This window comes from Lipotes vexillifer, unplaced genomic scaffold, assembly GCF_000442215.2.
Source record: "Lipotes vexillifer unplaced genomic scaffold, Lipotes_vexillifer_v1.1 scaffold426, whole genome shotgun sequence".
NCBI lineage: Eukaryota > Metazoa > Chordata > Mammalia > Artiodactyla > Lipotidae > Lipotes > Lipotes vexillifer.
Window position 1 is genome coordinate 710,509 of NW_006779491.1, and position 22,399 is coordinate 732,907.

Here is a 22,399-nt window from a genome sequence, read left to right on the forward strand (position 1 = left end):
AGGTTGCTTTGGTGAACATGAAATCAGAGCAAAAATTAATAAATTAAAAATAGAGTAATTGTACGAACAATTGCATCCAGGCCAGGTTACCGGTACCATAGACCCCCGCTCCTTGCATCTTTATGTGTGTATCCGCAATGCCAAGAGGGAGCGCCGGGCCCCTGGGTAGGGGTTCGGGGCCCAGGGGACCGCAGGTGGAAGCCCAGGGTCAAGGCTATAAGCCAGGTGGGCCTGCGCGAAAGTCACTGGGCATGTTGAGGCTTCGTCTGAGCTCACCGGTGTCCCGCAAGCATAAGCGAGTGGAGGTATCCCAGGTCGGTCTCCTTGAAGCATCAGTGGTAACCCGGCCGTCTCCCGGTTTTCTCTGCGGCCCGCGGCCCTGGACCAGCCGCCCTGGACGCGAGCAGCCGGGTATCGGAGGGCGGGGGAGTGCGGAGGACCGCAGTGACCTCGCGGGCGCGGAGCCTGCGAACTCCGCCCACCCCGGGTTCCCCGCGGGCCCTCCCCCGCCGCCGCCGCCCTCCGTCAGGAAGGCGGGCCTGGAACGGCCTTGTGGGCGCGGGCCTCGCGGGGTGACCCCCGACAGCGCAATCGACTTCAACGAAAATGGCGCGGGGGGCGGGACACGTGACTTCAGGCTCCACCCCGGCCCCGCCTCCCGCGCTAACGGCACCGGGCGCGGGGCTGCTGGCAGCCAGGGGCCCGCGGGAGCCATGCTCCGGGGGCTGGCGGGCACCTGGGCCGTGCTAGGCGCGCTGCTCTGGGGCTGCGGGCTGGCGCTGCTGCAGGGCGGGATGCTCTACCCCCGGGAGAGCCGGTCGCGGGAGCGCAAGGAGCTGGACGGCCTCTGGAGGTTCCGCGCCGACTTCTCCCAGAACCGGCGCCAGGGCTTCGAACAGCAGTGGTACCGGACGCCGCTGCGGGAGGTGCGGGCTCTGGGGACGGGGACCAGGGCAGGGAAGCTCCTGGAAGCCGGGTCGGGGGTGTGGGGTGCCTTCCCCTGAGCCCTCGGAACTGCCGGCCAGGAGGAGGTTAAAGATGGACGGGCCTGTGGGGCGTGGGGTCGATCCACCCGGAGAGTGACCGGGAACGAGGAAATGGGCGGGCCCGATGTCGGTGGGGGAGGCAGAGCCGGAACAGTGTCCCGGCACCGACCTGGGGGCGGGTGGGTGCTCAGTGGCAGGAGGGGAGGCTTTGGACGTCTTGGGGCCAGCTCTGCCCTGGCAGGAAGGACCTTGGTTTACAAGGTTCAGCTAGAGGATGGGGCTTGGTGTCCAGCCGAGGATCCCCCTCTAGGTCTCCCCTCTGACTTGGATCGTGTGCGCTGAGAACTGGAGCAGGGGCAGGCCTGTGTGCCCATCCGACACTCACCTCACTTAGATCCTCTTTTTATTTTTATTTTTATTTTTTTTATTTTTTTAAATTTTTTTATTTTTTAGATCCTCTTTTTAAAGTCTTTGCCGCCCAGCCCTCATCAGCGGAGGAAGAAAGGGGCGGGCGGGGGCTGGTGCCAGGCACTTCTTGCGCAACTCAGAGTTTCCTCAGCAAAGCGGCCCGTGCGCCCCGGCCAGCCTTCCTCCGTCCCTGGGGCAGTCAGTTGGTCATCTTCCTCTTAGTCAGGGTCTAGATTGACTTTGCAGATCCTTCTTGCCCTAGGCTGGTTGTGGCCATAGGCTCACCCCATTCCATGGAGACCCTGGTGCCTGCTGCCCGCTACCCTGAGAAAGAACTTATGGCCTCACCAGACCTTGGACACAAAGCATCCTAGCAGCTGGTCTCTCATCAGCAAGTTATCCATCCATTCATCCAATATTTGTTGAGTCCTTACTATGTGGCAGGGCTTGTGCCAGAAGCTGGGCAGACAGCTGTGAGGGACAGGAAATCCCTGTTTCCTTGTAGGTCACGTGTGTCTTCAGGAAGCTCTTCCCCAGGCTGCTTCCAGACTCACTGAGCTCTCTGCCCCACTCCTGCCTTGTCGTCTCCCTGAGGTGTTCAAGAGTGCAGAGGTTCAGGGGATTCCCTGCGGGGCTCAGATTCACCTGGTTCTGCTGGGACGTCCAGAGGTCGTATCTCAGGGGCCCTGGCCCCCAGAGGCCTTCCCTGGCCCCTAAGATAGCCCCCTGCCATGCTCCACGCTCTCTTCGTAGAGCTGCTTACCTGGCAGCAGAGGCCTTGTTCACTCTTTCATTCCCAGCGCCTAAAACAGCATGTAGGTGTTCACTGTGCACCACTGAGTGAGTGCGTGCGTGACTGGGTCTGTTTCATGGAGTCGCGAAAATTAAATGAGTCCGTAAAAGACATTGGTCAGTTGCTGGTGGGGTGGCCTGGAATCCAGGAGGGTCTGGGAGAAGTCAGCTCGTCCAGCTTCTTCCTGTAAGTGGGGTTGCTGGGGAGGGCCCCTTAGCTTCCCAGGTGATCTGGACCTGATTCCGGTCCTTGTCTCCTCAGTCGGGCCCCAGCCTGGACATGCCGGTTCCCTCCAGCTTCAACGACGTGGGCCAGGATGGGCGGCTGCGGAGCTTCGTTGGCTGGGTGTGGTATGAACGGGAGGCCACCTTGCCCCAGCGATGGACCGAGGACCTGGGCACAAGAGTGGTGCTGAGGATCGGCAGCGCCCACTACTACGCCATCGTGGTCAGTGCAGCGAGCAGCAGGCGGAGCAAGTAGGGTGCCTGGCTCCCAGCCGTCACCTGGCAGCCTGCCTCCTGCGGTGCCCGCGGGGTGGGGGGCACACTCTTGCCCCGCACTGGGGTTTGTGCCCTGGGTGGAGAGGGTGGCCTCATCTATTCCCCCAGAGCTCCCTCCCTCCACCTCTGAGGCGGGTGGCAGCTGGTAGCCTGTCCCACCCGCTCCCCCCATACTGCACTTCTGCGTGAGGGAGCGCCTGAGATGGCAGGGCCCCCTCCTCATGTATCCCTGTGTCTGCAGTGGGTGAATGGGGTCCATGTGGCAGAGCATGAGGGGGGCCATCTCCCCTTCGAGGCTGACATCAGCAAGCTGGTCCAGAGTGGGCCCCTGTCCTCCTGCCGCATTACCATCGCCATCAACAACACGCTCTCCCCCAACACCCTGCCGCCAGGGACCATCCTCTACAAGACGGACACCTCCAAGTGAGCAGCACCTCGCCCCCCTCCCCGCTCTGCCCAGTGGTCTTCCCGTCAGGGGCAGGGTGGCCTTAACAGAGGTGAGGCCCTGGCTCTGGGAGGCCAGGGAGATGTGTGAGCTGAGGTCGAAGGACCCAGGGCAAGGCCACTGTCCTCCCATCCTAGGTACCCCAAGGGTTACTTTGTCCAGAACACAAACTTTGACTTCTTCAATTACGCGGGACTGCATCGGACTGTGCTCCTCTACACCACGCCTACCACCTACCTCGATGACATCACCGTCACCACCGACGTGGACCAAGACACTGGTGAGGCTCCTGGCAGGGTCTGCCGTCAGCCAGGCCCCCAGCGGCTTTGTTCCCTGTTTGGAAAGATCCCCTAGGAGAAAGACTGTCCCATCCACCTCAGCAGCTGGAATCCAGCCTGTCTGAGCTGGAATCCAGCCTGTCCGAGCTGGAATCCAGCCTGTCCGAGCTGGCAGGGGCTGCGGAAATCACCCATCTGCTCTGACTTCACTTTGGGAGGAAGTGGGGCTTGCCTCAAATCATAGCTCGTGGTGAATAACAGCCCAGGATGCAGGAGAACCCCATGTCCCCTCCCCACTGTGCCGCCCTCACTTCATCTCCCCTCGCTGCAGATTAAGCTCAAGAAATAAACAGCTGGCAGCTAGGGGCTCCTCAGAAAGGTGGCCTCAGGGCACTGTCATCTGTGTGACCCCAGGTCACATCCCTCCCTTTTCTCTCTTGTCTGATCTGTCTTGTCTCCTGCAGGGCTGGTGAATTACCAGATCGTCGTCCAGGGCAGTGAGCACTTCCAGCTGGAAGTCTGTCTTCTGGATGAGGAAGGCATGGTCGTGGCCAAGGGGACAGGGGGCCGGGGCCAGCTGCAGGTGCCCAGTGCCCACCTCTGGTGGCCGTACCTGATGCACGAGCACCCTGCCTACCTGTACTCGTTGGAGGTAATGGTGGTGAGGACTGGGCTGTGGGAGGCCTTTTTCCCCCATCCAGCAGCTCTGGCTTCAGCAGGCCTGGTCCTCTGATCTTCCCAGTCAGTTGGATTGAAGAGTCCCCAGCCTGCTTTTTTGCAGCCCTTGTTGGGGAGGCCCAGTTTGAAGAGCAGGCCCCAGGGGCAGGGTGGGCAAAAGTTCCTTCTTTTTTTTTAATTTTTTTAATTTTTTAACATCTTTATTAGAGTATAATTGCTTTCCAATGGTGTGTCAGTTTCGGCTTTATAACAAAGTGAATCAGCTATATGTATACATATGTTCCCATATCTCCTCCCTCTTGCGTCTCCCTCCCACCCTCCCTATCCCACCCCTCTAGGTGGTCACAAAGCACCGAGCTGATCTCCCCGTGCTATGTGGCTGCTTCCCGCTAGCTGTCTATTTTATATTTGGTAGTGTGTATATGTCCATGCCACTCTCTCACTTTGTCCCAGCTTACCCTTCCCCCTCCCCGTATCCTCAAGTCGGTTCTCTAGTAGGTCTCCGTAAGAGTTCCTTCTTGTTCATGGCGGATGCCTGTACTTCCTGCGTCTCTCTACCTGCTGTTCCAGAGGTGGGCTGCCGTGGTTCGCAAGGGGCCATCCTGCCGAAGCGCGGGCTGCGTTGTGTTCAGGCCGTCCAGGAATCCTCATGCCCAGTGCTTGGCTTTTGCAGGTGAAGCTGACCGCACAGACGGCTGCTGGGTTTGTGTCTGACTTCTACACCCTGCCCGTGGGGATCCGCACCGTGGCTGTCACACAGAGCCAGTTCCTCATCAACGGGAAGCCTTTCTATTTCCACGGGGTCAACAAGCATGAGGATGCAGACGTGAGCTGGGGCTCCTGAGTCCCTGTGGGGGGGCCATTTCTCGCCATCCCTTCCTCCGTGTCCCTTGAAGTGGTTGAGGGCAGCTCAGAGCAGTTAAGCAAACCGCTCAAAACCACTGCCTCATGGGGCCTGTGCTTGGCCTGGATAGCGGGCTAACAGGGTGACTCTTGAGGGGCCCAGCTCTAGAAGGAAGGGCATCTTCAACGGGGACAGGGGGCAGGGGCTCTCTGCTGTGCTGTCCCCTAGATCCGAGGGAAGGGCTTTGACTGGCCGCTGCTGGTGAAGGACTTCAACCTGCTTCGCTGGCTGGGCGCCAATGCCTTCCGCACCAGCCACTACCCCTACGCAGAGGAGGTGATGCAGCTCTGCGACCGCTATGGGATCGTGGTCATCGACGAGAGTCCTGGAGTGGGCATCGTGCTGGCGTGAGTGCCCGCCAGCCGCACAGCCCAGACCGCCCAGCTTGGCGCCCTGTGACCCGCTCCCTTTCCTCCCCGGCCCCGCAGCCAGAGCTACAGCAACGTGTCTCTGCAGCACCACCTGGAGGTGATGGAGGAGATGGTCCGCAGGGACAAGAATCACCCGTCTGTTGTGATGTGGTCTGTGGCCAACGAGCCTGCTTCCTTCCTGAAACCAGCTGGTTACTACTTTAAGTGAGTGCCCCTGCCTTCCCTGGGTCAGGGGTGAGACCTCAGCTCGCTGGCCCAGCTCAGCCTCGGCTGGTAGCTGCGGGAGAGCTGCAGTGGGCCCTGGGGTGGGTGTGGGCTGTGAGAGGGTCAGCACCTGCTCCCAGCCCAGGTGCGTCCATACCTGGCCAGTTCAGGGGACCAAGTACCCACCCACCCAGATCGTGATTTCAACCCAGTGTCTCCTTGACACACCTGAAATGAAATCCAGAGTTAACCTAACCTACTTATACACATAACTTCAAGTTAAGAAAGAAAAAAAAATAGTGATGTGGCCTAACCATAGTATAAGAGAGAGTCATTTGTAAAATAATCCGTGAGTGCATGGGCCTGACTCCCCAGAAGATGCAGTGAAGGGGTCAGGAGCTTGCATCTAGATGTGGCATCTCCCTGAAAGCACAGCTACAAAAGCTGATGATGGGGGCTGGAAAGCATAGCTGGTGACTCTGATGCCGTGAGCAGCGTTTTCTTCAGTGCTGCCCTCTTCTAAAATACTGAGCCACCCCAGGTAAAGTTGCAACCAAAACCAAGTATAGTCTTCCCTCGATTTTTATGGTATCTCCGTTCCTGGGAAATTTAGTGCGTGTTAAAACTGCACAAAACTACTTTGTGATGCTTCGGGTTCATCTGTAAAGGGGAATTAAACTTTATAAAGCCAGCTTACCTAGGCATGTAATTATAAACAGGTTTGAAATGACGTGCATGTTCTAACCATTCTAAGTTACATTGTTGGATGGGACCAGGCCATCTAAAGTTCGTGGTCCGTTCACTGAATGCCAGTAGCTCCCCCCACCCCCCAGGCATTGCTGTGGACAGAAATCCCACTTAGGGGTCATCGCCCCACCCTGGGCTGGCTCCCTTCGGGGTGTTCCTTCGTTCCTTCTCTTTCTTAATGATCATGCAGTTGTAGTGTAGCCTGGAGAGGGGAATTATTTCACTTCCTGTAGAGGCAGCAGAAGCCATGGAAATACTCCCTGAGGCAGACACTGCTTGCATCCCAGTGTCCCGGATGGAGGCTCTGAGGAGTGGACCCACCTGGGTGAAGCTGAGCTCTAGACACACAGCCCCAGAGCACGTGGCACAGGGATGTTGAGCCAGGCTGGTGGACGGAATTTTTTCTGTGAGCGTGAAAGGATGATAAGCTTCCAGGAGCAGGTGCCTGAGGTTTCCTGTGCACCTTTTTGGGAGGTGCGGAGAAGGAGAGGCTTGATTTGGGAGCAGTGGGGATGGGGCAGGATGTAAGTAGGGCTGCCTGGGCCGGAGGCGCTTGGCTGGGCTTTGAAGCTCCCCAGGTGACAGCCAGGCTGTTTCGGACAGTGGGTTAGGGACTTGCAGGTCGCGAGGCACTGTCCTGGCCTGTGGAAACGACAGCCTTCGAGTGAGAAGAGTTATAATGGGGGGGGTGTCAAGGAAAAGAAAACCAGCTGTGAGGAAACAGAAGAGGAAAATAGGCTTAAACAGTGAGTGAGGGTGACCTGCGCTGGGGAGGCTGAGCCCTGACCACAGACCGGCCCCTCTGTTGGGAAGCGTCCTCTCGCCACCCCTCCTCGGTTAGCAGGACTCAGCGTAAATGCCGTGTCTTCAGAGAGGCTGTGCTGACTGACTGGTCTCGGGGATGTGCCGCCTTACAGTCTCATAGAACCCCATGCTTCCCCTTCATAATTCCCGCCAGCGCTTATAATTTGTTACATTCCCCTGTGTGGTTTCGCTCCATGGAGCTTCACGGCTGTTTAAGTCTCTAGTGAGTGCCCAGCGCACAGCCTGCCTCCCAGCCTCCGACTTACGTGCTAAGTTAATATCCATCCTAATCCACACCCCGTCCTATTTTCAAGAGCTTCGCCAGAGATGCAGAGCCCAGCTTTTGGCAGTGCCCAGCCCAAGGAGCTCTGCTCTGTGCCTCCCGCCCCGGGAGGATGGCCTCTCCTCTGGGAGGGGTGGGGGACTAGGAACTGGGGAGGGAGGAAGGAGGAAAGAATGATGTCAGGGAACGTGATGCCTAGAAGAACATGTTTGCTTACCTGAAATACACTGGAAGGCAGGCAGGAGAGCGGTGTCTTGGGGGTCTTTTTGGCTGGGAAGATGAGAAGGAGAGGATGCGGGATGAGAGTCCTCCCTGGACTGACTGACGGTGCCGTGTCTTCTGCCCTCCATGGACAGGACGCTGATTGCCCACACCAAAGCCTTGGATCCCTCCCGGCCCGTGACCTTTGTGACCAACTCCAACTATGAAGCAGACCTGGGGGTGAGCCTGGGGGTCTCCATGCCACGTCTCCCCTCTGCCTGTCCTCTCATCCTGCCCAGATGCTTGCTGACATGAGCCGCTGGGAGGGACCACAAGCAGCCAGTCCAGCCATTTCCATAGTTGGTCTTTAGGTTAAAGAGGACTGCCCGTTGATTTGCCAGGCAGTGTGGCTTCTTGAATCTAAGGAGGCTGGGCACAGGGAGGTCGAATTCATTCTCAGTTCAGACGCATCAGTTTTTATGCACCTCAATTTAATAGGCTCAGAAAAGGGTGGAGGTTTAAGGGAGCCTAAAATCATCATCGTCCCGTGTTTCTCAAACCTGGCTGATGGTCAAAACCACTAAGGGAAGCTTTTTGAAAGTGTAGATATCTGGATTCTGAGATTCTGATTTAGTAAAGTCCAGGGTGGGAATCTGAGTTTTTAAAAAACTCCTCAGTGATTCCAGTCATCAACCCAGCTTTGGGAACCGGACTAGACTAGACTAGATCCAGACCCTGGGATTGAGAATCAAAGGAACAGGCTCACACAGCCGGCCAGACCCCACAGCCACCCTCACAGTCCCTGGGTGCAGCAGCCCCTCGGAAGCCGTGTTGAGTTGCACGGAAGCTGTAAAACATGGGAGCAAGAAGATGCTCCTCCGCTAGAGAACTGAGGCCAGTACTAAAGTGCTCCAGAGAGAGAAATCATGTAAAGGAGAAAGAATGGATGAGAAAACGCTATGCACAAGTATAAATTGTGAGCACTGTCATTTTGACATAGATGGGACAGTTTGTAGCCCTGGTGTTCCTGTGCCATCCCTCGACGACACCCCCTTGAAGGAGTGTGAAGACTGTGGTCAAATACCAGTGTGACACAGGCAGACCTGGACTTTCTCAGAGCCCAAGTAGTGTCCCTTCCCATTCTAGTGGGCAGGGGAGTCTGTGCCAGTCCCCCCAGAAGGTTGCCAGGCTCACCTGGTGGGGTGTGTGAGCCATGGTCATGGTCATGTGCCCACCCAGAGGCCACCAGTTCGGAAAGGTGCCGAGGTCACTTGGGAAAGATGGACCACGACAGTCACAATGCAGACTTTGGAGGTGAGTGTGGGTTCCGGTGAGCTTTGCTGCCCACTGAGCACCACACCATTCAGATTTGAGGCAGTCCCGCCCCATCATCTGGGCTACCCTCCTAGGAGGGAATTTTCCAGCCACTTTATGGTCCCGAGTACTAGCTCAGGAAGGTGAATCAAGAGCCTTTGTGAGAAGAACTGCCTTTGTCCCTTAGTTGGGAACACTTCTCCAGGGCCAGGGGGACAGCCAGGGACAGGAGCACAACCTAAAGAGGAACACAGTCGGCTTGGGATGGGCCCTGGGCTTCCACTGGGGCCAGCGCGCTGGGCACCCTCCCCTGAGCCCAGCTGCAGCCAGGTCAGGGGCGCCAGCCCAGAGTTAAGAGACTTGTTCCATTCAGGTCTCTTCTAACTCCATGTTCTATACGGGTGAGCATCCAACTCATTTCTTTTTTAAAATTAATTAATTTTATTTTTGGCTGCATTGGGTCTTCATTGCTGCGCGTGGGCTTTCTCTAGTTGTGGCGAGCGGGGGCTACTCTTCGTCGTGGTGCGCGGGCTTCCCATCGCAGTGGCTTCTCGTTGTGGAGCATGGGCTCTAGGCGCGTGGGCTTCAGTGCTTGTGGCACGTGGGCTCAGTAGTTGTGGCTTGTGGGCTCTAGAGCGCAGGCTCAATAGTTGTGGCACATGGGCTTAGTAACTCCACAGCATGTGAGATCTTCCCAGACCAGGGCTCGAACCAGTGTCCCTGCATTAGCAGGTGGATTCTTAGCCACTGCGCCACCAGGGAAGTCCCCTAACTCGTTTCTGTGTCCCCTTCTTACCTCCTGTGCCAGAAGTGCCACCACCCCCGCCCAAGTGTAAGTCCGAACGCTATCCTACACTCGCCTGGTTCGTGAACACGTTTTAACACTCTTCCAGGTGCCATATGTGGATGTCATCTGTGTGAACAGTTACTACTCCTGGTATCATGACTACGGGCACATGGAAGTGATTCAGCTGCAGCTGGCAACCCAGTTTGAGAGCTGGTATAAGACCTACCAGAAGCCAATTATTCAGAGCGAGTACGGAGCAGAAACCATCACAGGGTTTCACGAGGTAAGTAGTGTAGACATTTGAGTTATTTTTTCACTCTCCTGGACATTGATGTCATTCACTGCCCCAGGCTAGAAAGGTGCCTCCTTCCCGGCCCCTCACTTGTCCTGATCACCTCCTATAGCTCACCAGGCTCACCTTAACCTACCCCTCCACATGGCTGCCCTGGACTCAGCCTCTGCCTCACTTGAGTGGTCCTCAGACAGCCTCCCACTAGCTGCCCAAATGGTCTTTGGAACAAATTCAAACCTTGGGAGTCCCGTCACTGGCTTCTCCTGGCCCACAGGACGAAGCCCTAATCTGTGGTCGGGGCTGTCAACATCCTTTGCCCTGTGCCATCTCCCAGGTCTTCATCCTCCTCTGCCTTCAGTCCTGGACCCTGGCCTGTTTTCACTGTGCTCACTGGCTTCTGCTCTGGCTTGGCCTGTTCCTTCTACCTAGAGTGCCCTTCTTAGCACCATAATCATCAACTAATGGATTCTTTTATTTTTTTTAAAGGATTATTTACTTATTTATTTGTGTATTTATGTATGTATGTATGTATGTATTTATTTTTGGCTGCATTGGGTCTTCATTGCGCCACAGGCTTTCTCTAGTTGTGGCTCGCGGGGGCTACTCTTTGTTGCGGTGCGCGGGCTTCTCATTGTGATGGCTTCTCTTGTTGTGGGGCATGGGCTCTAGGCACGCAGGCTCAGTAGTTGTGGCTCACGGGCTCTAGAGCACAGGCTCAGTAGTTGTGGCACATGGGCTTAGTTGCTCCGCAGCATGTGGGATCTTCCCGGACCAGGGCTCGAACCCGTGTCTCCTGCATTGGCAGGCGGATTCCTAACCACTGCACCACCAGGGAAGCCCAACTAATGGATTCTTACTCAGCATTAGAGCCTCAGCTTAGGTAGCCCCTCTTTGGTGAGGTTTACCCCACCTGCCCGGGCAGAGGAAACTCTTCCCCCTGCTCCATCTGTCTCAGCATTTCTCACTGTGCACTGTCATGATCTCTTTGGCTCTCTCCTTGACCAGGCCGAGGGCTCCAGGAGGGAGACTAAATCCTATTTACTGTTGCTTCCCAAGCACTCAGCAGGGTCCGGCACACAGCGGGTGCTAAATGATACTTGTTAAGGGAATGAGTGAGATCTTGGAGCAAGATTTTGGTTTTGGGGGGAGTTTTTTTTTTTGGCTGCGTCGCGCGGCATGCAGAATCTTAGTTCCTCGACCAGGGATTGAACCCACACCCCCTGCATTGGAAGCATGGAGTCTTAACCAGTGGACCACCAGGGAAGTCGTTGGAGCAAGGTTTAATCACTAGCTTTTTCTCCTTGTTTTGTCCATTTCCTCACCAAAGATAGGCTGTTTTGTGGGGATTGTTTTCATGTGGATTCTTGAACCCCAGCCAGCCGACACCTGTCACAATGGCTGGGGTTCCTTGTTGACACATTTCTTCATTTGCTGATCCTTAGTAGGTTGAACAGTAACCCAAATGGACTCCCTTATTCTGTTCACACCCTTAAATTCATCTTGCCTGCACAGAGTGCCACTTGGACAGACTGCTAATGTAGGGGGAAGTATCTTATGAAGACAAAGTATGTACATTTGTTCTCCCTCTTTGAAAAGGTGACCAACTCTGAATTTTTAACAAATTCTGAAAAGGACTTCCCTGGTGGTCCAGTGGTTAAGACTTCCCCTTCCAATGTAGGGGGTGTGGGTTCGATCCCTGGTCCGGGAGCTAAGATCCCACATGCCTCCCGCCCAAGAAACCAAAACATAGAACAGAAGCAATACTGTAACAAATTCAATAAAGATTTTTTTTTAAAAAGGAAATTCTGAAAGAGTCTGGGTCAGCACTCTCTGATAGTGCCTTTGTGGTGATGGAAATGGTCTAGACCTGCACCGTCCAGAACAGGAGCCACTGCCACGTGTGACTTTTGAGGACTTGGAACGTGACAAACATGACTGATGTAGTTTAAAGTAGTTTTAAATTTAAATAACCTCATGTGGATAGCGTTAGACAAGGCAGAGTCATTTCCATTAAAACAGAGAAGGAACTCGACATCTTGCCCTGCCCTCAAATTCTGCTTTGGAACTGCAACAAAACAGGGCTCAGTGGTACAGTCATATCTTCGGTGTATAGTAGCTTTCACTGTTGTCGTTCTGTATCTTTTTTTTTTTTGGCTGTGCCACGAGGCATACAGTATCTTAGTTCCCCGACCAGGGATCGATCGAACATGTGCCCCCTGCAGTGGTGCAGTGGAAGCACAGTGTCTTAACCACTGGACTGCCAGGGAAGTCCCTATAATTGCATTTTTTTCCCTATAATAGCATATTTATTTATTTATTTATTTATTTTTATTTATTTATTTAGGCTGCGCCAGGTCCTAGTTGTGGCACTTGGGATCCTCGCTGCGGCACACAGGATCTTTAGTTGTGGCATACAGGATCTAGTTCCCTGGCCCTATCTTTCTAGTTTGTCACTTTGTCTCCAATGCCTGCCATATAAGCAGATACTAAATAATTATTTGTTGAATGGATGAATGGGCTAAACAGCAGCTACTTACCCAGAAGAGATACAGATGAATCTAAGGCGAGTTAAATCTGAGTCACACTAGTTCTCAAATTATGCACTGGCAGCTACTTCAAACTTGAGTTTTAAATTTATTATCCAGAGACATACTTTTACTCCTAGTGTAGTTCAGCTTTAAGACTGCACTGGGGAATAGAGACGTTAAAGATAAAGCAAATATTAAATTCTGTTTATGGGAATTCCCTTGTGGTCCAGTGGTTAGGACTTGGCACTTTCACTGCCGAGGGCCCCAGTTCAATCCCTGGTCAGGGAACTAAGATCCTGCATGTCACGCAGTGTGGCCAAAAAAAAAAACAGTTACTAATTAAGGTGTGTTTTTTTTTTCACCCTGGGCTATGTCATACCCTGGCTGTGTCCCTACACCAGCATCAGCAAGTCCTGCAGTCACCATAGCCCACCATGGTCATCACGTGGATCTTTATTTTTATCTAACATTTACAGTCCTGCTTGTTCTGAGTCCTAAGTTCTCTTTGCCTTGACTTCCAGGACCCACCTCTGATGTTCAGTGAAGAGTACCAGAAAGGCCTGCTTGAGCAGTATCACGTGGTTCTGGATCAAAAACGAAAAGAATATGTGGTTGGAGAGCTCATCTGGAATTTTGCTGATTTTATGACTGACCAGTGTAAGTGGCAGAGTTCGGTGCACGGAATGTACCCCTTCTCTTTTTTTCAGGTTGGCATTTTAGTTCAGGACGTTTGGTTGTAAGAACCCTGGAAACAAGAGAGGGCAAAGCTGATGTAATCAATGCAGGCTACATAGAGGATTCCCTAGGAAAAGTAAGTTGCTTTTAGCAAGCAGCCGTCACTTGCTGGCTGCCTAATTCATTTTATGGTAAACAAGCAAATGGGAGAAGCTACCATCTCAAGGCAGAGGTGGCTAGCTTACCTCTGTGTTTCACCACAGTATGAGGAAAAAGTGGACCTCGTACTGGATTTATTTGTGGGATATACTCATTATTCCAGAATAAGGTACAAAGCCCGAGGAACTTCAGATATTTTAGTCTGTTTTATATTATTCACTTATAAAAGGCAAGTTTGCCAAATACAGGTTAAGTGTCAAAAGGTTTTGCAAGTGGGAGTGTTTAAAAGCCTTCAAGGTGAATACGATCTGTCCTTTCTCAGGTGGGGATAATGAGGGCTACTTCACAAAAGTTCCAAATGAGTTTCCCATTTCTTTCTATCCCTCTAGGTAACTAGCTTCTTGATATACCATAAACTTAGGATAGCAATCTGGGGAGGAAGGGAAGCATTTGGTAGTAGTGGGAATTACATTACATTACTTACGGGGAAAGACAGGTTTTTAGAAGGTTAAAGTTTTGTTTTGTTTTGTTTTGATATATTTTTATTTATTTATTTGGTTGCACCGGGTCTCAGTCGTGGCAGGCAGGCTCCTTCGTTGCAGCTCGCTGGCTCCTTAGTTGTGGCATGCGAACTCTTAGTTGCAGCATGCATGTGGGATCTAGTTCCCTGACCCGGCATCAAACCCGGGCCCCCTGCATTGGGAGCACGGAGTCTTAACCACTGTACCACGAGGGAAGTCCCTAGAAGATTAAGGTTTAATTAAAAATCCGAATGGGAGAGGTGAAGAAAAAAAGAGGGAGCATGAGCCTCCACTCTGCTTTTGGCAAATGAGATTAACAGCTCCTGGAAATAAGCTTGGATGGAAGTCTAGTTTTGTGACTAGGTGCACTGCTTTGCATAGTAAGGAATTAGCTGTGTGACATTGTACAAGGTATAATTAGAGCCTGTAAAGTGGGGCTAACGCCTACCACCTTGCAGGTTGACACAGGGATTCCATTTGACGAAGCGCTTGGCACAGTGCCTGCCGTTTGCTTTTCGTGGAAGAAATTATTGTTGTCTTGAGCTTTTCTAGTGGGAAAGACCTGCTTTCCATTTAACAGATGCGGTGGTTTCTCTAGGAGATGGAGGGGTTCGCTGGGAGTGTAGTTGCTCCTTTCCCAGCTCCAGCTCTGGCGGACTTGCCACCAGGGGTGGGGACCCAGCTGGAAGTCTACCCAACGGGACTTTAAAATCTACGAGTAGCTCCCTCTTAGGCGCCTGTGATTGGTCAAGTCTCTGGCTCCCACTAGCACAGTTGTCTCCTCAGAGAGGCGCAAGCCTTTCCAAGGGGAACTTTGTCTCAGCCCTGCTCCAGTTACCAGGCAGGTGGGTACCCATAATGTCTTAAACCTTATTTTGCAAGTAAAAGATAAATAATTTTGGATTATTTCCCTAACAGAAGAAAAATTAACACACCAGGGAGCTAAGTGTTTTTGGGGAGCAGTGGTATTTAAATCTTTAACCCGTTAAGGGGCCACTTCATCAGATACCACTTCAGACCAAGCATCTCTAAACCATGAGGACCTCTCTGTTTAGTGCCCAGCTTGGCTCCAGGCTGGTTGTGATTTGGCCCATCAGAAGTCATCTGAAATACCTTTTGCCTTGTTTTTAGCACCACAGAGGCCGATAGGGAATAGAAAAGGGATCTTCACTCGTCAGAGACAACCGAAAAGTGCAGCATTCCTGTTGCGAGAGAGATACTGGAAACTTGCCAATGAAACCAAGTGCCACCGGTCAGCTGTGAAGTCACAGTGCGTGGGAAACAGCCCGTTTACTTTTTAAGCAAGCACTACCTCTCTGCTGACAAGGGCTCTGTCAGCCCCTCCTTCCCAGGTAGGGGGTGACTTCCACAGGACACAGAGCAAGTGCTTCCGGGACTGTGCATGGCAGACCGGCAAGTTTTCTGGTCTGGATTTTGTGGTCATTTGCTAGAAGGGAACGTTAGAGGTGAAAATAAAGGCTTTTGTAGTATGAGAATAAAGAGTTGGCTTAAAAGTGACCATCCATAAATTCAATGATCTGTACAGCTGAAGCATCGGAAATTGTTTTTCTGTGTCAGGCTGTTTTCATGGCCTTAACCGAGTACGGCGTCTTGAGAAACCTCTGCTTCAGCACTCGCCACAGTCAGAGTCGCTGGTTACAGACTGTGTGCTGCCACAGGAACAGCCCTGCCGCTTTAGGGCCACCAGTGCTCAGATGCCACCTGTGCTTTAGGCCGGCCTTGACTTGGGTGGGTGACAGTAAAAGACAAGGGCTAGTACCTCCACAGATAAGCCGAAGTCCCGGCACATTCACAGAAAGTAGTATCATGCTGGAATAATGCACAAGGTCAAGGTACCAGTTTCCAGAGTTAAGCTGACACGTAAGCATAAGAAAGGTAAGAGTTGAGGAATGTCAGAATTGGAAGGGAGCTGAGAGGTTACCTGTTCTTCTGGGACGTTCTTCCAACCTCAGCCGTAGTTTTTTCTGGACTGAGAGGGATAGATGGGCGTAGAAGCCCACTGGGCCATCACAGCTGACTCCAGTGAATGTGATGAGGCCTCTTTAAACGGACTGGGCCTGCAGACAAGTAGGACAGGCTTTTGTACCTCTGGGTGACGCCACCCGCTCTGCTCCTGAGGATGGTCTTTCCTTATGGAATCTTTCCTCCTCCTCCTCTTCCACAGGCTCCATTAAGGCAAGTAAGGCACATTGTTTGTAAGAGTTCAGTGTTCATCTATCTTGGTTTAAAGCTGAAAGCTTTGGAAAAATACTGTCCAATCAAATAGAAGACCATGAAACAATACAATTCTTAATACAGAACTTGATCCACTTCACTTGTGGGGGATTTCACATCTCAACACATGCCCTTTTTTACCCTTCCTTTCCAAGCTCCGTGAAAGAAACAGTACAGATAATTTAACCTCATTTTAGTGGCCGTCTTTAGACCATTTTTAAGAAATGAGAGTGTAGTCAGTTCAAATAATAAGTTAGGAATTCTAGTGGTTACATATTTCTTTCATTACCACTAAACTTAAGTCCCTTGGAGTAATCAAGTTTTGTGTTCCAGTTTAATGTCAAGGAATAATATATAAAACTCTTTACTTGACAAACATTAAAAAAAAATTAAACATCACAAACACACTTAAATGTTTTACAAATTAGAGGTAAGGTCCATTTCTTAAGTCCTAAGGTTCTATAGCACAGGGCGTATTTGTTCTATTCAATAAAATATGGCTAACTGCATTTCAAATGATATCATCTTTCTTACAGATGTTAACTTTTTAGAAGATTATAACTGGAGTGTTCGAGATGAGCTAAAGTAAAGCAGTGGAAAAAGAGCTGATTAATACATTCTATGTGCTTACAGAACTGTAAGCAGTAACATCTTTTTCATTGATTCTTGACAACCACATACATCGTAAACCAACAGGAATTCCAAGAACTAGAATCTCTGAGAATTCTGCTTATGTCTTCTCTAAGTTACATATAATTTAAGAGAAGAAGAATCAACTCAGTACACCTGTAGAAATACCTGTAGAAATACATTTCAGTACACCTAGAAATGAAGCTACAGAAACAATTTCAAGAATAATTTATAAGACTGAATTCATTTCTGCTTCTTTTTTGAAATGCAGTACTGCAGTATAAGAATGAGGGCAGCACAACTTCCACAGGTAACTTCTACATTTATTTTATACCAAAAAGTTATGTGCAACAAATAAACATTCTTACATATTTACATTTGTTTTTACCAGTTAGCAAAACTGTGTCCTAAATCTCTGATAAAGAATATTTCTGTCTATATTAAAGGGGAAATCTGCCCAGTGAACTCCATTTTAAATGAATGTTTACTCTGGAGCTTAAAGCACTAGTAATAAATATTTTTGATGGAACACACTATACAGATCATACACCTAGTACTTAGGCCATGCTTAATAGTTTTATAACAAAACATTTCACCTTTTCTGGGCTAATTTGTCGAAAAAATGTTTAACCAAGTAGCCTGGACTCCTACCCCCGCCCCCTTTGATTTATTGAAGGGTAGCTCTCACAAATTAGGAATCATAAGTGCTGCCTAAAATACCTGAATAGAAATGTTTCACCAGTGCTTGCCTGTTGGGGAGAAATACACGAGGACAAAGACTGAATATCAGGTATTCCTTCCCAAATAGGTTACCAAAAATAATAGTGGGTTTCTTGTTGGCATTTGTTCAATACTGATTTTTCGGGACAAGATCTGTCAGCATTCATTGGTGTCAAGCTTTGCTGAAGATGACTTTGCACTGTTGCTGATAGTCTTAAAAATAAATGAAATACAAGAAAACTAAAGCCAACTAACAGTTTTAATTTCACTGTAGTCTTGGTCCTGTATCCTACCTAGTAGGTCCAAGGATCTCTTGTACCAAATGATAGATCTTTGTCTCTTTGTAAGAAAATAGTCAATGCTTTCAACATCCTTAGAAGTAATGGATTTAAGGAGAGGCCCTATACATCAAGTAAAAGTAATTCCTGGCACACAGCTAGTTAAACCTGAGTTATTTCACCAGACGTTTACCCTCACTGATAGCAACTAGCTGCAATGAAAAATACCAAATCCTCCAAACCACCTAGATTCCCTAGAATTTATCATCTAACTACAACTTCTCTTATTTCTTCAAATGATAGGACTGTCAAATAGATAAGAGGCTTCGTTGTTACAAATCATTTCGAAAACCAAGAAGCAGAAATTCAATTTCTTCCCTAATCGGTTCTTCCACATTGGTGGCTAATAATGTTGCAGTGTTTAAATATTCTGTCTAAAATAGTCAAAATAGGGGGCTTCCCTGGTGGTGCAGTGGTTGAGAGTCCGCCTGCCGATGCGGGGGACACGGGTTTGTGCCCCGGTTCGGGAAGATCCCACGTGCTGCAGAGTGGCTGGGCCCGTGAGCCATGGCCGCTGAGCCTGCGCGTCCAGAGCCTGTGCTCCACAACGGGAGAGGCCACAGCAGTGAGAGGCCTGCGTACCGCAAAAAAATAAATAAATAAAAAATAAAATAAAATAGTCAAAATAGCCCTCAGATTTTATAACATGGGGTTTTCCGCCTCTTCTGGGGTGTAATTGAGGATGTAGAGGGAAGCCTAAATTCTTCCCGGGCAAAAATACCAAATCACACGCATGGGGGAGCGGGGGGAGCGGGGGACGGTTTTATAACAAAACATTTCACCTTTTCTGGGCTAATTTGTCGAAAAAATGTTTAACCAAGTAGCCTGGACTCCTACCCCCGCCCCCTTTGATTTATTGAAGGGTAGCTCTCACAAATTAGGAATCATAAGTGCTGCCTAAAATACCTGAATAGAAATGTTTCACCAGTGCTTGCCTGTTGGGGAGAAATACACGAGGACAAAGACTGAATATCAGGTATTCCTTCCCAAATAGGTTACCAAAAATAATAGTGGGTTTCTTGTTGGCATTTGTTCAATACTGATTTTTCGGGACAAGATCTGTCAGCATTCATTGGTGTCAAGCTTTGCTGAAGATGACTTTGCACTGTTGCTGATAGTCTTAAAAATAAATGAAATACAAGAAAACTAAAGCCAACTAACAGTTTTAATTTCACTGTAGTCTTGGTCCTGTATCCTACCTAGTAGGTCCAAGGATCTCTTGTACCAAATGATAGATCTTTGTCTCTTTGTAAGAAAATAGTCAATGCTTTCAACATCCTTAGAAGTAATGGATTTAAGGAGAGGCCCTATACATCAAGTAAAAGTAATTCCTGGCACACAGCTAGTTAAACCTGAGTTATTTCACCAGACGTTTACCCTCACTGATAGCAACTAGCTGCAATGAAAAATACCAAATCCTCCAAACCACCTAGATTCCCTAGAATTTATCATCTAACTACAACTTCTCTTATTTCTTCAAATGATAGGACTGTCAAATAGATAAGAGGCTTCGTTGTTACAAATCATTTCGAAAACCAAGAAGCAGAAATTCAATTTCTTCCCTAATCGGTTCTTCCACATTGGTGGCTAATAATGTTGCAGTGTTTAAATATTCTGTCTAAAATAGTCAAAATAGGGGGCTTCCCTGGTGGTGCAGTGGTTGAGAGTCCGCCTGCCGATGCGGGGGACACGGGTTTGTGCCCCGGTTCGGGAAGATCCCACGTGCTGCAGAGTGGCTGGGCCCGTGAGCCATGGCCGCTGAGCCTGCGCGTCCAGAGCCTGTGCTCCACAACGGGAGAGGCCACAGCAGTGAGAGGCCTGCGTACCGCAAAAAAATAAATAAATAAAAAATAAAATAAAATAGTCAAAATAGCCCTCAGATTTTATAACATGGGGTTTTCCGCCTCTTCTGGGGTGTAATTGAGGATGTAGAGGGAAGCCTAAATTCTTCCCGGGCAAAAATACCAAATCACACGCATGGGGGAGCGGGGGGAGCGGGGGACGGGGGCGGGTCCTTTGCTTACAGCGATACAGGCCTCACCACGCTGGTATTTCAGGCAGCACATGGTCATCACCCAGTGAAAAGAAGGATATTAATTCTGGGGTCATAGGAATGTGGCAACAATTTTTCTACAACTGAAACAGTGGTTTCCGCAAGGCTTAGTAAAGCAAAGGAAAAACTCAAAGGGTCTGGCTGAACACTGATGTTCTCTCATGTAAGAGTTGAAGATGTTCGCAAGAACGCAACATCAAGACAAGCTTTAACTCTACTGATTGATACAACATATGGTGAAAAACAATTTTAAATTGGTGCACGAGGAACTTGTTTAGCACGACCAGAGTTATATATACCACGAAGTCTTCACCGTGAAGCCAGTTCCACTCTAGCGGAGTAAAGAGAAGCAGTAAACTGCTGGGTAGACGGGAAGCACTGCTACAAGACGACCTCGTTGCACGGTTTTCCAGCATTAGGACTTGTTTCTCCATAAATATCAGACATCTAATCAATGCTTTCTAGAGTTCTTTAACTATAGAAACAAGAACAATACATAGATAATAAAACAGGCATTGAAATATTCACATTCTTGGGAGAACATGCCTTGATGAAATCTGAATTAAGCTATCTTTTACAAAACTGGTTTAAACTGGTTGAAAGTACATTACAACTCAGATTTTATACCTGCCTTGGGCCAGAAGAATACATTGCATCAATTATGACAGTTAGTTGGAAACTGCTGAACAGTTGCTGACTCTGCACGTTACAGTTTACAGAGCAGAGCCTGTCCCCTCCCTTCAAAAGAAGGCAAATAAAGCACTCAAAAGTTACCGGTCTCTTTTTAACATAATGATGAATGAACTGGAGGCAAAAACATGGCTACTCCTTCTCAATCTAAGGAATAAAATGATCATACAGAACCCTTCTATAGAATGCAAGTTTTCTACTTCATGCTAAGAAAGGGAGGAAGGACACTTCTGCCCAAGTTCAACACACAAAATATTTGGTTTGAGATTTAAGACAGAAGGCACTTTTAACAATCTGATATAAGATGTTAACCATAGAAACATACTGTCACTATTTCATTTGGGTTTACTCAGATCACTTCCAAAAACTCTGCCTTTGGGTAGTTATTAGAAAGAGTACTGTATTTCACCTTGAGATATTTCTACCTTTAGTACTCCTGTCCCAGTTAAGCAAACTGAGCAGCGTGTCAGCTCTAAAGTTTACAAATCCAGTATCTGACTCTAAAACAATTAAACTAGATGTCTGGTTAATTAGTGTAGAAAGAAACAGGGAAAACGCTACAGAGCTACCCAAGAGCAATCCTACTCTGGAGCGACTGGGCTTATACTGATGATTTCAAAGTCAATACTGTTTGGTTGACTGGCACCAATGTTAAGGAAAATTATCTGCATGAAAATTCAACTGTTGTAAGAGATTTTACCTAAAAATGCCATATTAATATTTCCAGCTTTTCTCCAAAGAAATCTACCCATTTTCCCATCTTTAGTATCCTGAAGGCCTTGGACTTGAAAGTCTGGTCTCATGACTCATTCTGTAAGGCTATAATTGATCCAGTTTTATGACTAGGTACAAGCTTGACTTGAATGTCCAAATTTAGTTTCCTCCTTTCAGAGGAAGGAGATGAAAGGGAACCAATCACCCTATTATTTTTGCTGTCAATGCTAGACCCACAGCTCTCAGTGCTTTTCACAAGATGCTCTGTATGGACTTACTATTTTCACTATTTCCTCAGTCAACCTTGAGCTGACATTTCTTCATTGCTACACTTCAACTAAACTGTACAGTAAGTTCTGCAGGGATGGATCCAATATTTCTACCTTTATTTACAAATATCACATGAATGGATTCTAGTTGAATCTACATGTTTAAATCCATCAGCTAAAAACATTACATATTGTAAACATGGCAATATTTAATACAGTATCTATTCTAAAATATTTTCATGTCATGATCACATTTGTTATAGCTGAAATGTAATTTATACACATTAGAGAATTACTAGCAATGGTTGCTCACTTTACAATTGAGGGAAGGAGGCTAGGGCTACATTTATTATTTCAGAAACATCTCCAAAGTAAAGTTAAAGCTTGTCTTTGATTGGCTCGGCGTATCCTCTTTTTTTTTTTTGTATCCATATTTAAAATGAAGATTGACACAGAAAATAACTAGAGCTCCTTCTAATTTACAGGATTTTAAAAAATCAGTTTAAGATTCTTAGGGAAAGTGTCTGTTGTGAAGAATTAAAAAAACAACAACAACAACAACCAAACTGCTGCAAAATAAACTTAATGGAAAAAGGGACTTCAGACTGTCAGTTAAGAGTTCATCAGGTGGTTAGTCCTGCTTGGGCTGCAGTTGCCGTTTCCAGGCCTCATTCAAGTAAACTAGTCGTTTGTAGTTGATGATAAGAAGAATGAAGTTCAGCACATATGTGATGACGCAGATTATGCAAAACTCCTTCAGCACAAAGTACAGGATGTAGGCCAGGTACAAAGACCCCACTACAGACATGATGGAGGATGTCATGAGGATTAAAGCTGCAACTGCACTTGCTGTCAGGCCTGCAAGGGAAAGA

At 49.1% G+C, this 22,399-nt stretch overlaps 2 protein-coding genes across 2 annotated transcripts in view; one reads left to right on the forward strand and one right to left on the reverse strand.

Moving 5' to 3' along the window:
- Window positions 1–713: 713 nt before the first annotated feature.
- Window positions 714–15,179, forward strand: GUSB (glucuronidase beta). The gene is made up of 12 exons (XM_007452654.1): window positions 714–926; window positions 2,449–2,634; window positions 2,929–3,110; window positions 3,270–3,412; window positions 3,875–4,062; window positions 4,762–4,914; window positions 5,161–5,339; window positions 5,421–5,567; window positions 7,758–7,842; window positions 9,810–9,986; window positions 13,045–13,180; window positions 15,010–15,179. Exons 1-12 carry the CDS (start codon window positions 714–716, stop codon window positions 15,177–15,179), a joined length of 1,959 nt encoding a protein of 652 aa, XP_007452716.1.
- Window positions 15,180–20,983: 5,804 nt separating this feature from the next.
- Window positions 20,984–22,399, reverse strand: part of VKORC1L1 (vitamin K epoxide reductase complex subunit 1L1) — a 59,745-nt gene continuing 58,329 nt past the window's right edge. The window contains exon 3 of the mRNA XM_007452655.1: window positions 20,984–22,385. Coding sequence (XP_007452717.1) covers window positions 22,159–22,385 — 227 coding nt within the window. The 3' untranslated portion in view covers window positions 20,984–22,158. The remainder of the gene's footprint in view (window positions 22,386–22,399) is intronic.